The sequence below is a fragment of the Furipterus horrens genome, unplaced genomic scaffold (genome assembly GCF_987537825.1).
Source record: "Furipterus horrens unplaced genomic scaffold, mFurHor1.1.pri manual_scaffold_9, whole genome shotgun sequence".
In the NCBI taxonomy this organism is placed as follows: Eukaryota; Metazoa; Chordata; class Mammalia; order Chiroptera; family Furipteridae; genus Furipterus; species Furipterus horrens.
The window spans coordinates 50,496,874-50,515,203 of NW_028327179.1; the positions used below are offsets into that span (position 1 = coordinate 50,496,874).

An 18,330-nucleotide genomic window follows, 5' to 3' on the forward strand; every position below is an offset into this window, starting at 1 on the left:
AGTTTTAGTCATATGTTTCTGTTGATGGTTTTCCTCAAAATATTGTTTTTTAGTTCTTGGTTTAAAAATAAACAAAACTCCCCAAAACCTGAAGCATCTTGCTATCAAAGAGAATGGTTTTTCTCTAGCTTTCTTTTTTGAAGCAATCTTTATTGTATTTTTTTCCATTACCATTTAGTCCCCTTATCCCTCTCTTCCTGCAGCAATCACCACACTATTGATTATTAGCTGCATATGGACACTAATTAATAGATTTTATTTTACTTTAGCTTCAAAAAGTCAAAGCCAAAGTATCTCCCTCTGACTAGCTCCTATGGCATGACTGATGCATTCACAGAGAAAAAAGAATGAAAACCTCCTTATACATAGGCTATTTTTAAATTTACACCTTAAATGGGGTTGTGCAATATTTGCTTAATCTTTACTCTGTGTACTATTATGGTCTTTGTTCTCATCCATGTAGGGGATGAGCTGATTTATTTATGTCTTAACAATAGGAGTTCATGTACCACAGTGAGGATTTTTCCCCCCCCTTAATCTGAGAGGCAGTCACTAACAAGCTTCAGCTGGAAGTGCTTGATGTTAAAACAGTGTGAACCTGTTTCCAGGCTAATAAACTATGTCCTTTCTGCCAACAAAAGAAAATCAATTTACAACTGTAATTAATTTTTAACATGCTCATTATTTTTATACTTGCACTGGTTGGTATATATGTCAAATGATTTGTGAAAAAGCCTATTCTGCTTGTCCTGAAGGAGCTTTACAACCTGAAACATATTATTTAAATTAAAAAACTTAATGTATAATATATCAGTGTATGAGGGTCACACAACCCAGCAAGCACTACATTTCAGCTGATTTCAGGCAACCCAATAGTTCATGAATATGTGGCATATAACGAGCAAGTTCAAATGACATTTTTACACATACAAGGTAGAGGTGATGAATGCAGCAATGAAAGACACAGTATAGGCAAATACTGCCAAAGCTATTCAACTTAAAATCATCACCTCTGGAAATTCATCTTTTGAATTCCTAGTTCCCCACCAAAAAGGCAGGAAGTAGACTGTTAGTCTACAAATATGATCAGATAGACAAAAAGTGAAATATATGTTATACATAGGTAAATTAAAGATAGTGCCTCCTGTCTCTGGATCCTGTTAGCACACAAACCTCTAGGACTCAGAAAGACCATAACTACATGCTTAAGAGAACAGAAAGTCACGGGGTGAGTGAATCCCATGTTCAAGGCACTGTGCCAGAGTCATAAAAATTAAAAGACAAGGTCTTTGCACCCTCAAAGAGTTCAAAGTGTCAGGGAGACAAACATACAATAAAATGGTAATAACAATGAGAACTATGCTAGTGATATGTATAAATGCAATTATCAGATTATAGAGAAGAGAATGACTAAGAGAGGGGAGGCAAAATGTGAATTTATTGAGAAATGACATTTGAGAAATGACGTTTGGGGAATGAACCACGAAGCATAATAGAGCTCAACAGTGGTAGAGAAAGAAAACATGTAACAATACAAAAGAAAAATTGGTGGGCTTTAGGGAAGAAACAGCTTATTGTGAATGGTGTATAGGGTGAATGAAGGAAGTGGCAGAAAATGGGGCCAGTCTGTGAAGGACATTACAAGAAATGCTGTGGAATGTAGACTTGCTTTTGTAGATAATGTAATTCATTTAAAAAGTATAAGCAGAAAATGTTACCAATTAAAAAAAAATACTGATGAATGTACAGAAGATGAATTTGAAAGTGTTTGTTACAGGCGGACCAGACAGGACACAGGTGCAACAGTTCAAGAAATAATGATGCTATGGATTTAAGAAGTGGCAGTGGGGGTGGGAGGAAAGAAATAAGTTTAAGAGTCTTTTGTATTTAAGAGGAAGAATAGATTGGACTTGTTGATCAACTAAATGGAGTGAAAACAAAAGAGAGGGTTCAGAGATAATTTCTCCATTTAAATAATTAAAGACTATAAACTGTAATTTGTTTTTCTAGTACCTAACACAGTACATGACACAAAGTATGCACTTAGTAAAGAATAAATAATAATGACTAGTTTTGAAATCTGAAAAAACAGCAAAAAGTTTAGAGAATAATATGGTTTGGCACATTCAATATTATTTTTCAGGTGGCAATTTGGGTCCAGAGATAGAAATACAGGATTCAAAAGATATCAGCAAACATATAGCATCTGAAGCCAGCGGGTAGATAAAGCAGATCTAAATAAGTTTAGTTCCTTTTCTTATTCCTAATTATAGGGACATGATTACATTCTACTCCAAGAATTCAGAGTATCCAGAGGGAGTAATTAGGTTCTATAGTGACTTGGGACTGAGTACCCTAATTTCTTATCTAGGGAAAATGACAAGGACTTTTTTGCAGCACCAACTACTAAATTATGTCTATGTATAGGCAGGTGAGGCCAATATCCTCCAAAGAACTCCACTTAGTTGTGAGCTGACAAGGAATCAAGACAATATTTCATTGGAAACCATTCCCTTAAGCATCAACATTTCTTTTAATTATGGTATCTTTTTATAGAACTATTTTAAATGTAGCACACTTCCATAATGTAGATTTTTCCAAATTATTCATCTCCTATCTTGTTTTATTAAAACTCCTTTTCTAGACAGAAAGCTCTGACGTTTGCATTTGCCTATACAGTCACTATATTGACAGTACATATTTTCCTAAATAGGCATGTGCAAGTACATAATCACACAAACATTTTTTGTGCTTTCAGCAAAAAAATCTGCCAAGTCAGATTTATTCGTGTTAAAAACACTTCCTCAAAAATGTGGATAAAAGGGATACATTTGGTATATTCATAAGAAGCAAGTTTTGAGAAAGGTAGTTATAAAATATTGCCTACAAAATTAAGGTATCAATGTACTATTTATTCAAAAGTTGAAAGCTTACTTTATGCACTTTTTAATCCCACAGGCAGTATTTTACATGTCACCCTTAAGCAAAGGTTCCATTTTTCTAGAGTTCAGTAAAAATGCCTATTGCTGGGCTGATAGAGATTCACAAAGGCAAAGTGGTTACATTGAAGAAATTTAACACCAGACTTAGGGAAGACAAGAGTAGGGATAAACACTGTTCTTTTAAAAATGAAAACAAGAAAGACAACTTTTTACTACTAGACAAAAGAGTAAAATATACCCTCCCTTTTATTATCTTTGGTAATGATTAATATTAGGATCTCTTACAACAGAAGTGCAACTAGGGAAAAATTGTATATCAACTTTATCCTTTTCAAATATGAAGCATCCCAAAACAGTTTTTAAAATTCTCCTGAAACAGGCACCTATTGTATAGTAATGTGATGGCAGAAAAGTGATGCATCCACAACAGGGTTAGGAGATTTGAAAATCTAACTACTGCCCTGGCAGAGACTGAGCATCACAGCTGCTAGAGAAGGGCCTCCCTCTGTCAAACAACACCCTGCTGGCCTATTCATCAGCAGAGTAGGTATTAAGTAAGGCTTCTTTACCATCTTTGGAATGGAATGCCTCACAATCTCAGTTGTGGTCAAGAAAAAAAAGCAAAAAAACATAGTAAGATTATTAGAAAATGTCAGCATTGAAGATACTTTCTGTGATTTACATAATTTATCTTAATAGCATCAAGTATTTAAGTTGGATATTACAGAAACAATGGAATGCTGGCACAAGCCAAACGAAGCACAGAGAAATTGAAAAAGAATAAATAGTGTTTCACATTTGCAAATGCACTATTGTCCAAGGAACTTGTTTTCAGGAATACTGTCCCATTTGTTCACCAAATTTAATATCTATAAATATAATTCTCATACTCAAATCACGTTATATGAATATATTATAGGCAGATTTTAGGATGTTACACTTTGTTTAAGAGATTCAAATTCTTATCTGATCAATATACAAGGTCTACCAGGAAAAAGTCCAGCCATTGTTAATATAACAAGTACGGTTTGTGGGACATCGATGTAACCTGGCAGTCAAGGAAAATGGACTGGAATATGCATGAGTGAACAACGACAACTTCACTGTACTAGCCAGTGGGGGCAGTAGGTGCTGTTGAGTTAGCATGTGTACTGTGTGGCCATCTCATTCAAAATGAATGAGCAAGCAGAGCAATAAATCTGCATCAAAGTTTGCATTAAGCCTGAACATTTCTTTGCAGAAATTATTGGGATGATTCAGAAGGCCACATCTATGGGCAACATGATGGGCAACATGATCGGCAGCATCATCATGACAACACGCCCCACTCATGCATCACATCTCCTACAGAGTTTCTGGACAAAACATCAAATCACCCAGGTGACTCAGCCCTTCTACAGCCCAGAGTTGGTGCCTTGTGACTTCTGGCTTTTCTGAAAACTATGATCACCTTTGAAAGGGAAGAAATTTCAGACTGTTGATGAGATTTAGGAAAATATGATGGGGCAGCTGATGGTGACTAGGAGAACTGTGTGAAGTCCCAAGGTACCTACTTTGAGGAGGCATCATTGTCCTATGTACAATGTTTCTTGTATCTTCTTTAATAAATATCTCTCTTTTTCGTATTACATGGCTGGATGCTTTCTGGACAGATCTCATATGCACTGGATAGCATTTCATCTATTATCTCTGATGTTATACAACCAGCATTTGATAAATGCTACTACTTTTTTGTAAAATATAAATCAGTAATATTATATAATATACAAAATAATTTTTTAAAGCAAAGAAGTTTTGTAATTATAAATCAAGTTAAGTTATAAAATCAGTTATTTGGCTGAAGTGCTTTTGGTTAAAATTCTATAAAAGTAATCTGAAATACTGTACATAAGAGTGATATAATATTTAATCATAAGTATTTGAAATATAGCCATGTAACTTTTTAAGAGCTACTTAGTTTGTAATAGGCCAATTTGTACAATACACTATTTGTCCCTAACTTAAGTTTCAAGTCTTAAGATATCAATAAACATAACTAGTTATAAATTTAATTGATGAGTAGCAAAACTTGGTTATGACATAGGTATCAAACAATCATGCTCCATAACGCTAAGTTCAAGGCATGTCAGAAGGAAACATTCAAGAAAAAGGTTTGTTATTTAACTCAGAAGAAGACACTTAACATACTTATATTTTCAAATAACAGGGATTGTAGATGTGAAAAAATCTTACTTTTATTAACTTTTAAGTATTTAAGTGTTAGCTTTCATTTAAGTATTCAAATCAATTCCTTCAGCATGTATGTCCTGTCAGTAAACACACATATACATCATTAACTCTAGTACTAGCTAGAATCTGGCAACCACACCAAGTACAAACAAAAAGCAGTGGAAGCCACAGACTGACTGACTGTAGGTCCTTGAGGGCAGGAACTCCATTTCCCTCACTTATGTATTCTCTCCACTCAACACAGTACCTGGCACATAGCAGGCCCTTAATAAATACTTGTTGAGTGAAATGTTAAGGACAGAAAGAAAAATTTAATTTTAATTAGGAAAAAGTAAAAACTGACTTTGAATTTGAAGCTTGAATTAGATTAAAATACTTTGTATTAAAATACTTTTGAATTAAATAATATTCACAAAATCCCTTTTTCACTTTAAATATACTATACAACAACCTATATTTGAAGGAAAATGCCAAAAATCTGTTTTTGATTGAATAAAATGTTGGCTGCCCTAATAAGTATAGCAAAAACATCTTTCCACAGCTACGGTAGAGATAAAGCATCTGCTTCAAAAAACTCTCCTAGATGAAATAACTAAATCATTTTGTTTTCTAACTAATGATAAAACATCAAAATAATTAGTTTACATATATCCTTTATGGCTCATAAACCAACACCCAAATGAGTAGAACGCATAATGTTATCTAAATGCTAGTACAGTAAATGCAACCTTTGTAACAAAAGATCAGGTTGATTCATGATTAAAAATTAAACTGATGTAACAAAATTAATCCAAAAAATATTTCAATTATCATGATTTAAATTCAAAAGCAGATGAATTATAAATGGAAATGTATATTTTTGAAAACATACTTGTATATTATACTTTGCTCCAAAATGCATTTTATACTTTTAAAAAAGAAAATATATTTATAAAGACATTTCAACTTAATTTTTCCTTATTAAATTATGTACAACTAAATATGAAACCATTCAGAAATCAGATATTAATTATTAAAAAAACAATGCAACTCATCAATATGGTACAAAGAACTATTGTTTAAAGGCACTATGCTTTTCTTTTAGCTATTTTTAAATATTAATTCACAGTACATTGTTTCTTATAGTATAGTAATATAATAACTACAAAACTTCTATATTACAGAATTACAGTAAATTGCCTTCAAAATTAATTTTTCAAAACATTAACTGATTAAATAAGTTTAATGATAATATATAATACATGTCCCTAATTTTTAAAAAGATAATTCCCCTTTTAAAAGTCACTTTAGAAAGCTGTAGCAATAATCTTAGAAATAAACTCCAACAATTTTATCATCTGGAAAAAGATAAAGCATTATGACTTAATATTTTAAAGCAAGTGAGGTACCTGATGACAGTTTTAAAGAACTGTATGTACTCTACTGCCTTCATCTACCTTCATCTAACTACCAACTATGGAGGGGGTGGGCAACAATAAGAGAAAATACAGGAAATCACACAAAATATTCAAAAATTTGTAAATAAATTATCATTTTTCATCAAGAAAAAAAGTAAAAAGACATAATCTGGTTTAAATATACTTCTGGAAAAAAAGACAATTCAATAGTATTTCTTTTAAACATAATAAAGGTCTTAAATAATATATCTGATTAAAGTGTTTTGAAAGTAATAATCTTTACCATTTTCTGCATGTAAATAGTACAGCTGAGAGGAAAAAAATGAAAACACCAGAATTAAAGCTTTGTCATTCACAAAGTTCAAGTATATATGGAACATTTATTTTATTTGAATGAAAAATTTTTAAATAATCTATAGTCATGACAGTAGAACTATAGTAAATTGCATGAAACAAAAATTACCTTATAAATCTGAGAAAATTTAAAAACCATATTTCAATTCAGTAAATATAAAAATTTTGTTGTAAAATTTAAATGTACTAATATTTTTTTACTCATATTGAGACTAAAAAGTTAATGAGTAGAATTTTATTTAAAATTTAATTAAGAATAAAGAAATTAAGAAGAATACCAACTATAATATACTATTACTAATACTGTTTTGGATTTGAATATTATTCTCAACTGCAATTTTAATAACTAAAGATTCCTTAAACTACTATTTTTATAACTTTATTACAGAATAGATTTAAATGAAATGCATTGAAATGAACTTATAATTCAAGGGACTTTTGAACATATATACCACATTTGATCAATTGATTATATAAGAAAGATTATAAATAATTATGCTAACTGGTAAATCAAGCTATCCAATAGCATACTGCTACAAAACAGATCCTTAAAAACAGCTGATATAAAATAAATAGAAAAAGTAATGATTATCGCATATAAACTCATTACAACCAATAAGAAGAAATTTTCTTCCAGGTGGAAAATGCTCATGTAAACACAATACCTTACCAATTTTATTTACATTTTCATGAAAGTGTGTACAGCATCCACATATATACATTACATATACCCAGGTAATTTTATTTTATTCAAATAAACCAATGTGTTATATTAACAAACAGCTTTCTCTACATATCAAAAATAGTATTAATAAGTTGTTTCCTACTTCATCTTAAAACTACAATGTAACAATATTGCCATCTAGTGTTTATATCAAAAGAGCAACTGCAATACAAAGGTCACACTTCTGTTTTTCGCTTTAAAAATTAAGTGTGCACAGGTTAAATACAAACTGCCAATTCTACAGACGAGAGTCTGGTTTTGATGGATGACTAAAAGGAGAAAAACAGAAAAGGTCACTGCAAGGCAATGGAAAGAAAAAGAAAATAAGATGTGGGAGAAATACCCTTCTTATATATATTTGACTTCTGCCATATTTTACTCTTTTATTAATTTGTATTTACTGATTTTAGAGACAGAAGAAGGGAGAGGAGAGAGAAAGATATGTTGTTCTACTTATTTATGCATTCACTGGTTGATACTTGTAAGTGTCCTGACAAAGGATCGAATCTTCAACCATGGCATATCAGAATGACACACTAACTAACGGACAGACCCAGACAGGGCCGACATTTTGTTCTTAAAACATGGTATATATATGACTCGATTGTCTTGTATACTTAACTGACGAAATAAAAATAAAGGTCAACACCCTAGTGTTAGTTGCATCATTCCTTGAAGCCCCTTATTCTTTGTATCCCAAATGGAAATCAAGTGAGATCAAGTCCTAACTGATCTGTCATCAAATGAATATAAATTCATTAGAGCCATATTTTATACAAATTTTATCATTTTTATTACTGCTAATCAAGAGATTAAAAAATAAAAAAATATCTGGGGCCAAATTGTTTCTTAATTACAACATTGAAAGCATTGTTGAGGACTTCTGGCCAAGATGGAGGCTTAGATTGACACGCTCGATCTCCCTCTACAACTAGAAAGGAATACAACTATCTCAAAACAAAAGATAACTAGAAATTCCAGAAAATAAAACTACATGAAAGCCCAATGTACGAAGTTATAAACCAGTGGTGCTCCTTGAACAGGTAGGAAGAGCGAAAGTGGGCGGTGCTGTTTGTGGTAGCAACAGGGACAGCCACAGGGAGAGCAATCCCGGCTGCAGTCGAGCCCCAGCAGCTCCGGACCCCAATGCTGGGAAAAGCAGCCACCGCACTGCCTCAGATGGTGAGGCCCAGAGGGCGGGAAGGACCGATCCCGGTCTCCCAGCAGAGATTAACAGCAGGAATCCATCTTGGATCCCCACCCCCACATGAAGTGCCACAGAGCCGCAAAATAGGTTGCGGATCGCCACCGTCACTGGGTAGTGACGACAAAGCACCACAGCATGGCGAAAAAGGTTGTGAATCGCCACCGCCAGGTTGTGATGAGTACACAGGCTCCGCCCCCTATAGCCTGCCCCAGAAGCAAAGCAAAGCGCAAATCTGTCAAAATGAGGCAAAGAACTATAGAAATCCCGGTGATGCAGCTCACCAGGCAACAGATGAAGAATCTGACAGATGAACAAATAAGAAATCTATCAGAGGCTCAATTCAGAGCTATAGTTATTAGGTGGCTTACAGAATTAACAAAAGATTTGGAACAAGACGAGAAAGGACTGAAAGCCACTCATATTGAAAAGAACAAAAACACATATGAGACAAGTGGTGAGGAACTAAAATCCAGAGATCAAACCAATAGACCAGAACATAGAGAAGGAACAAACAGTCAACCAATGCGGAAAGAGGAAACAGAAAGAAAGGAAAGTGAGAAGAGGATCAGAAACCTGGGACAGCTACAAGAGATCAAACATATGAATTATAGGATTGCGAGAGGGCAAAGAAGAAGAACTAGAAATTGAAAAATTAAGTGAAAATATAATAAAGCAGGACTTCCCAAACTTGGGGAAGGAAATAGTCTTACAGGTCCAGAAAGCACAGAATTCCAGAAAAACTGGACCCAAGGAGAACCACTCCAAGACACATTATAATCAAATTGTCAAAAATTAAAGATAAAGAGAGAATCTTAAAAGCAGCAAGAGAGAAGAAAAGAATCATGTACAAAGGGGTCCCAATTAGACTATCAGCTGACTTCTCAAGGGAGACCCTGCAGGCAAGAAGGGACTGGCAAGAAATATTCAAAGTAATGAAATTCCAAAACCTACAGCCACAAATACTCTATCCAGCAAAACTGTCATTCAGAATAGAAGGGCAGAGAAAGTGCTTCCAGGACAAAATAAAACGGAAAGAGTTCATTAGGTCCAAACCACTATTATATGAGATGTTAAAGGGACTGGTTTAGAAAAAGGAGGATCAAAACTATGAACATTAAAATGAAAACTGCATCACGAGAACCAACAACAGAAGCTAGGAAATTGAAACAAAGGCAAACTAAATAGGCAACTAGAGAGGAAAAAGAACTACAGGTATGGGGAACATATTGGGGGGAGGTCAGCAGGGAGGGGTAAGGTGGTAAGGGAGGGAGATCGTACAGGAATAAAGAAGCATAGTAGGAGGGAATGGAGTAGACAGGAAGATGTTGAGAAGAACTATATGCACAACCAATGGACATGGACTAAAAAGGGGGAACAACTGGAGGAAGGGGGGTCACCGGGTGGAGGGGCGCAGAGGGAAGGGAAATTGGGACAACTGTAACAGTATAATCAATAAAAGATATTTAAAAAAAAAGAAAGCATTGTTGAAAACAATGAAAGGTGAACCCAACCACCTCCACAAATAACACACTCAAGGGATGAACTCAGTGGGCATCGGAGCTCTACTCAAGTTAAGACCTGCTCTGTGAGGTGGCCCCTGGCACAGCTGATGCTCCATGGTAGTCAGTGGTCACAGCCAGTCCTTGCAGCTGATTGGCAGGGGGAGTTCCCTCCAACTGATATGCCAACAGCAATCAGCCACAAGAGGAGAGTGGACACAGCCCTCACAGGGATGCACCTGAGTGCCCACCTTGGGTGATGGGGGAAGCTGTGCCACTGGACCTTATAACACCTATTACATCAGGCCACTCTACGAAGCCTGAGAGACACAACAGTTCTACCTAATACAGAGAAACAAACACAGGGAGGCTGCCAAAATGAGGAGACAAAGAAACATGTCCCAGATGAAAGAACAGAACAATGCTCCAGGAAAAGAACTAAACAAAATGGAGACAAGCAATCTAACAGACGCAGACTTTAAAACACTGGTTAAAATTATGCTCCATGAATTCAGTGAGAACATCAAAAGCATTAAAAAGGGACACTCAGAAAAGGACCCACTAACTGAAATAAAAATAATTTATAAGGAATCAACAGTAGAGTAGATGGAGCCAAGACTCAAGTAATCGATTTGGAATATAAGAAAGCAAAAAAACACACAATCAGAATAGCAAAAAGTAAACAGAATTCAAAAATAATGAGAATAGTGTAAGGAGCCTCTGGTACAACCTCAAGAATACCAACATTCCCATCACGGGGGTGCTGGAATGAGAAGAGAGAGAGCAAGACGTTGAAAACCGAAATAAAAAATCAATGACAAAAAACTTCCCTAACCTGGTGAAGGAAATAGATATGCAAGTCCGGGAAGCACAGAGTCCTAAACAAGATGAACCCAAAAAGGCCCACACCAAGACACATCATAATTAAAATGCAAAAGGTTTAAAGATAAAGAGAAAACCTTAAAAGCAGCAGGAGAAGAGCAGTCAGATACCTACAAGGGAACTCCCATAAGACTATCAGCTGATTTCTCAACAGAAGCTTTGCAGGCCTAGAGGGATTGGCAAGAAATATTCAAAGTCATGAAGAGCCAGGACCTACAACCAAGCAAGATTACTCTACCCATCAAACATATCATTTAGAATTGAAGGACACATAAAGTGCTCCCCAGGCAAGAAAAAGCTGAAGGAGTTCATTACCTCCAAACCAGTATTATATAAAATGTGATAGTGTCTTCTTTAAGAACAAGGAAAAAAAACATTGGAAATATGAACAATAGTGAATAAATTTCTATTAACAATTGAATCTAAAAAACAAAATAAATGAACAAGAGAACAGAAATAGACTCAGAGATAAAGAAAACATTTTGACAGTTGCCAGATAGCAGGAGGGTGAGGAGACAGATGGAAGAAAAGGTAAAGGGATTAAGAAGTACAAATTGGTTGTTGTAGAACAGTCACGGAATGTAAAGTACAGCATAGGGAATATAGTTAATAATATTCTAATAATATTGTATGGTGTCAGATGAGTACAGATTTATCAGGATGATGAGTTAGTAAGTTATGTAATGTCTAATCACTGGGGTATACAGCTGTAATTAATAAGCTAATATAATAATGTAGGTCAACTGTAATTGAAAAAATAAAAATAATTTAAATATTGGAAAAAATAAAAGTATAAAGGACATAAAGAAAGCAAAGACGGGTGACACTGTTGATCTATAATCAAAGCCTGCTGCTTAGAAAATCTTCAAATCTGGATGCTACCAGTGATACGCTACATGGCCTTGGACAAATGTCTTAGGCATTCTAACATTCAGTGCCTTTTCTTTAAAGACTAACTTGTTATGTGACAAGAGTATAAAATGCAAAATGCCCTACCAATGCAAGGTACCAACAAGCAATGTAGGATGGGTGCTGGTAGCACTATTACTATTTACTAGATTGCAACAATAACTGGTACCGCTACCACAGTATAATCTTCTTTTCAACTAAACTACGGTGCTAGTTCACAAATGCGTCTTGTTTTTTCCTAGTCTTATCCCTTTGGTCATATTATCTGCCCTTCATAAATGTCTAAGTTTACAAAAGTCTATCCACTGGAAATAAGGGGTCAGCTAATTTTATGTATTTTTTTTTCCTTTTCATTTACCCATTTTCTCATTTCTGTACAATTAGAATGGATCACTATGTAGGTCAGAAATATTTAAAGAAAAAAAAATCCTACTCATTCTCCACAACTCAGCTCCATTTTTCAACTTTTCTGTGAAGTCATGTTTCTCACATCCTGCCTGATCCAGAAGTACTCTCCCTCTGTTCTAAATCTCTCAGCAGCACTAACTAGGATTCATTTGCAGCCATAAGACATTATTTTTATTTAACTATTTTATCCCTCAAGAATAAACGATAAGTTCTCTAAAAGGGAAAACCATTTATTATCCTTCTTTTTATCTCTCACGAAGATAATTTTTGGGTACCTGATAAAGTACAACCACATGTAACACAAATGCCTTCCTGCCCTGTTTAGAAGTACCTCACTTATTTAGGCTTTAGTTCTCAAAGATTTATACATGTCACATTGATTAGCAGTATCCTTTAAAGTCTCTGAGGCTTTATTCCTTTACAATAAAAATCATAATACCTAACTCATAGTTATTGCAACAGCAAAAACAAAAAACTTAGGTATTGAATGAAGCAAATCTATTAATAAAATGTAAAGTTCGATTAAAGATTATTTTTGGACAAAGCATTTTTAAAGATATATAGAAAAATAATCCCTGTAATAGATTAAAACTGAATTGGAGTTTTTAAATTATTGGCATTGGGGCTACTAATCTACCTAATAGCTAGTTATATACATAGTCTAATAACTGACTATATTACCTTCCTTCAAGAACACAGTAAAGGTAGATGAAATTTTCTATAAATATTGACATAAAAATTAACTTAAATGTTGAGTTAAATGAAGGACATGTATTTTTAGTTCACAAAGACTTCTTTAAATGAAGAATTAAAAGTTACCAGAACGCTTATATTACAAAGGCTAATATCCATTCAGGGACCAAATTTATTTGCAGTGAATTAAAATGTAAATGATATTATTTACATATTTCTTAACCTAAAAACTTATACATAAAACAAAACCCTCATTGCAACATCTCAGGTGACTTTGCTCTTCAGTAAATACTAGTCACATCATTTCCTTTTTCTTCTGTTTTTCTGGACCATTTAAGAAATACTATGACAATATTTTTAATAAAGAGGTTTTTCTAAAAATGCAACCAAAAGTCAACTTTATTAAATATGTCATGATTCCTATTTTTATACTACTGCTGCCATCTAGTGAAAAATTTGAGAACTTAAATCATTCTAGCACTATTTTCAAAATGCATACTGTCAACCAGCAAGGTATATATGTGAGAAATAAGAATAAATTACTTCCCTGCAAATAAATGTTTTAAAATTTTGTTTTCATCAAATTATATTTCTATATTATAATTCATCAATACTCATGAAGCCACTTGTTCATTTAATCAGGATTATAATTGTTTAATTTAAAAATTCCTTTATTAAAATAGGAAAAAATCCAGTAATATTGAGCTGTTTTTATCATCCAGGTATACTTGAATGAAATTCAGTGACACACTAAAGATACGGAATTTTCAATTACTTACAAAGAACATTGTTCATTACATAATTAAAACGGTAACACATGCTGACCAAAACGCTAAATGCCTGCAACTCTACCAACTATACCACCTGAAAAATTCCATAAAAATAAAGATGACAGATAATAACTGATCAAAAAGCTTACCTGGGAAAAGATATTTGCTGTTGGAGCAACTCTGCTGTCCACGATACTATATAATATTGCTAATAATCTATCTAGTGGAAACATTTTTGGTCCAAGGAGATGATTGCTTGTCTGTAAGAAAAAAGAACAGGGATTTTTTTCTTATAGCAGAGGATTCACTTTCTATACTATAAATTCCCAGTACAAAATATTTATATTCTATAGTTCCCAAAATGCTAACAAATCCAACGTGCAGTTCCTACGGAAAACCTTTACCTGATATAATCATGATTTATCTGTTTATATTTTCTTCAAGATTTTCTGAGTTAGCATCAACAAATATTAATTAAAAAACTCACAAGTCATCCAGACTAGGCCTAAACATCATCCCTATTCTGCTGTTGTAATCAGATGTTAACTGACAGTCACATCATTAGTAAAGATAGTACATAACAAAAAGCAAGGTCGAGACCCTAACTCCTAGCCTAGAACTTAGTACTTCTTCTTACCATTCCGCTTTGTGCCAGACTGGTAAATGCATTTAATCAACATTAACAGTTCTAAAAAGATCAGTTATAGTAAATACTACATTAGAAAACTAATAAAATGTTTCATAATTTGTGAATACGCTGTCAGCTTAAAACAATGTAAAAGTCATAAAACGTTTAAAGACTGTAAAATGTTCATACTGGTATACAAAGTCATGTCGTACAATTACTTTCATTAGAAAACTGCAGTGTAAGTACTTAAATACTCTATATTAGCAATGGTAAATAAAATGGGAAACTATATTTACATTTATGAAAATAACTATTTCTTTAAAGAAGAATGACTGTAAAAGAAAATATCTATTCAGAATTACAAAATGAAGAAGTATTTACCTCAGCTATTTATATCTAAAAGGTAGTTCAGAAATCATTTTGCAAGTCTTTAATTTTATATGCTTTCATCATTAACTACTTTGAACATTTAGAAAGCACCAGATAATACATTTAAAACCAATGAAACCTCAAGTTTTATCAAACCCTAACATTATGCAATACATGCAAAGAAATAAAACATTAGATCACATTACAGGTAAGTTGAAGTTCCTTTATACTCCTCTCACATCCAATTCTCTCTTTCCTGCCATAAAAGAAACAACTATCCAGAATTTGGGGTTTTTATCACAATCATGACAGTTTTTATACTATATATGTATCCATAAACAATATAAAACATTGAGCTTCTGGTCAAGATGGTGGGGTAGGTAAACAGACAGGATGTGCACCTCCTCCCACAATCACGTCAAAATTACAATGGAGCTACAGAACCACCATCATTCAGTACTGCCTGAAATCTGGCTGAATGAAAGCCCTACAACTAGGTAATTAAAGAAGAAACCACATTAAGACTGGTAAAAGGAGCAGAGACACGAATGAGCTGGTTCCTCACCCATGTGTGGTGTATAAAAATTGGGACTATCTCAGCTGTAGAGGTCCCCCCCTGAGGAGCATGGGGTCCCAGACCCACACCAGACCCCTTAGCTCAGGTTTCAGGTTCCAGGAAGAGAAGTCCCTCTAATTTCTGGCTATAATAACTGGGGGGAGGGGGGGCGGGATAGAGGCTGAGGGAGACCGAGGGCTTCTGGAGTCCCAGGCAGTTGCTTTTACGGTGCATGCACAGACTTACTTGGACTCTCTGAACTCCAGCGCTGGGGAAGCAGCTTGAAAGGCACCAGAGACATACAGGGTAGGAACTGAATTGTCTGGTATCAAGGTGAGAGCTGGGTGGGCAGCTTATCTCGACAGAAGTGGTGGCAGTGGCCACTGTTCCTTTGATGAGCCCAGCCCCAACAGAGCCAGCAGGTGGGCACCATATATCTGAGATTCCATCAACCTGGCTCACACTGTTTGTACCACCCTGGTGATTCCCTGATGCCTAGCCCCACCCAAGCTGTTTCCAGTAGCTCTTCTACAGGAATGACCACTCTTACTCAGGCCTCAGATTTTCCTAAAATCTCTCAGACAAGCAGCATCTGGCCTCAATATGCCCATTACCTGTAGGTAAGTGGTCCCAGGCCCAGGACTAGCAGCAGCCAGCCTTGGTTCTCAGTTTGGCCTCACCTGGGCACCTCCAAGACTAGCACAAGTAGCAGCCAACTGCACTTCACTCTTGGCCTGCACCTCCTGGGAGGCTCCATAGTCAGCACACCCAGTGGACAGCTTCTGACCATGATGAAGCACCACCACCCAATCACCTCCATAAGCAAAATACACAAGGAGCAAACTCAGTGGGCACCAGAACCCTGCCAAAGTAAGTTCTGCTCTGTGGGGTGGGCCCCTGCACAGCTGATGTTCCATGGTAGTCAGTGGTCACAGCCAGTCTTTGCAGCTGATTGCCAACAGCAATCAACTACAAGAGGAAGGTATACACAGCCCACATGGGGATGTACCTTGAGTGCGCACCTTGGGTGATGGAAGAGGCTGTGCCACTAGACCCTACAGAACACCTACTACATCAGGCCACTCTACCAAGCCTGGGAGACGCAGCAGCTCTACCTAATACAGAGAAACAAACACAGGGAGGCTGCCAAAATGAGGAGACAAAGAAACATGTCCCAGATGAAAGAACAGAACAATGCTCCAGGAAATGAACTAAACAAAATGGAGACAAGCAATCTAACAGATGCAGACTTTAAAACACTGGTTAAAATTATGCTCAATGAATTCAGTGAGAACATCAAAAGCATTAAAAAGGGATACTCAGAAAAGGACCCACTAACTGAAATAAAAATAATTTATAAGGAATCAACAGTAGAGTAGATGGAGCCAAGACTCAAATCATCAATTTGGAATATAAGGAAGCAAAAAAACACACAATCATCCCTGGCTGCTGTGGCTCAGTGGATTGAGCATCAGCCTGTGAGCCAAGTGTCACTGGTTCGATTCCCAGTCAGGGCACGACTAGATTGCACATCAGGTCCCCAGTTGGGGGCGTGAGTGAGAGGCAACGACACAGTGATGTTTCTCTCCCTCTCTTTCTCCTGTCCTTTCTCTCTACAAATAAAAATAAACAAATAAATAAATAATTAAAAAAAAACGCACACACACCGTCAGAATAGCAAAAAGTAAACAGAATTCAAAAATAATGAGAATAGTGTAAGGAGCCTCTGGTACAACCTCAAGATTACCAACATTCCCGTCATGGGGGTGCTGGAATGAGAAGAGAGAGAGCAAGACGTTGAAAACCGAAATAAAAAATCAATGACAAAAAACTTCCCTAACCTGGTGAAGGAAATAGATATGCAAGTCCGGGAAGCACAGAGTCCTAAACAAGATGAACCCAAAAAGGCCCACACCAAGACACATCATAATTAAAATGCAAAAGGCTTAAAGATAAAGAGAAAACCTTAAAAGCAGCAGGAGAAGAGCAGTCATATACCTACAAGGGAACTCCCATAAGACTATCAGCTGATTTCTCAACAGAAGCTTTGCAGGCCTAGAGGGATTGGCAAGAAATATTCAAAGTCATGAAGAGCCAGGACCTACAACCAAGCAAGATTACTCTACCCATCAAACATATCATTTAGAATTGAAGGACACATAAAGTGCTCCCCAGGCAAGAAAAAGCTGAAGTTCATTACCTCCAAACCATGAAATCAGAAATTTGAATGACAGAATGGTAGTGAAAACATTTCTATCAACAATTGAATGTAAAAAAAATAAATAAATGAACAAAGAGAACAGAAAGAGACTCACAGATACAGAGAAGATATTGACAGTTGCCAGATGGAGAGCAGATGATACTTAGATAGCTAGGTGGCGTGGGGGTGCTGTTAGGGGGTGAAGGGATTGAGCTAAAAGGAAAAGGACTCATGGACCTGGACAACAGTGTGGTGAATGCTTGGGGGAGGGGTATAAGGGGACTAAATGGTAATGGAAAATAATACTATAAAGATTAAATTTAAAAAGAATCACATTATGAAAGTTGTTGACAGTTTTCTCATTTTCACTTTTGTTTTTATTTTATGATTAGAAAACGCATTTCCAATTTAAAAATAAAGTGTTTTAGTAGCATATGATATTTATTTCATCACTGAACTGATTCTGTGTGCTATAAATGCAAACTGGCCTCCCTCCTAGAAAGGAAGGCAGTCTGAGAAATACTTCTTTAGATCCACTCTACCTTGTTAGAGAGACTGAAGGT

General features: G+C 35.4%; 1 protein-coding gene across 2 annotated transcripts in view; it reads right to left on the reverse strand.

Moving 5' to 3' along the window:
* Positions 1 to 18,330, reverse strand: part of ORC5 (origin recognition complex subunit 5) — a 98,452-nt gene that overhangs the window by 19,237 nt on the left and 60,885 nt on the right. For both annotated transcript variants that reach the window (XM_090286740.1, XM_090286741.1), the window contains exon 12: positions 14,164 to 14,274. In XM_090286740.1, coding sequence (XP_090142866.1) covers positions 14,164 to 14,274 — 111 coding nt within the window. The remainder of the gene's footprint in view (positions 1 to 14,163; positions 14,275 to 18,330) is intronic.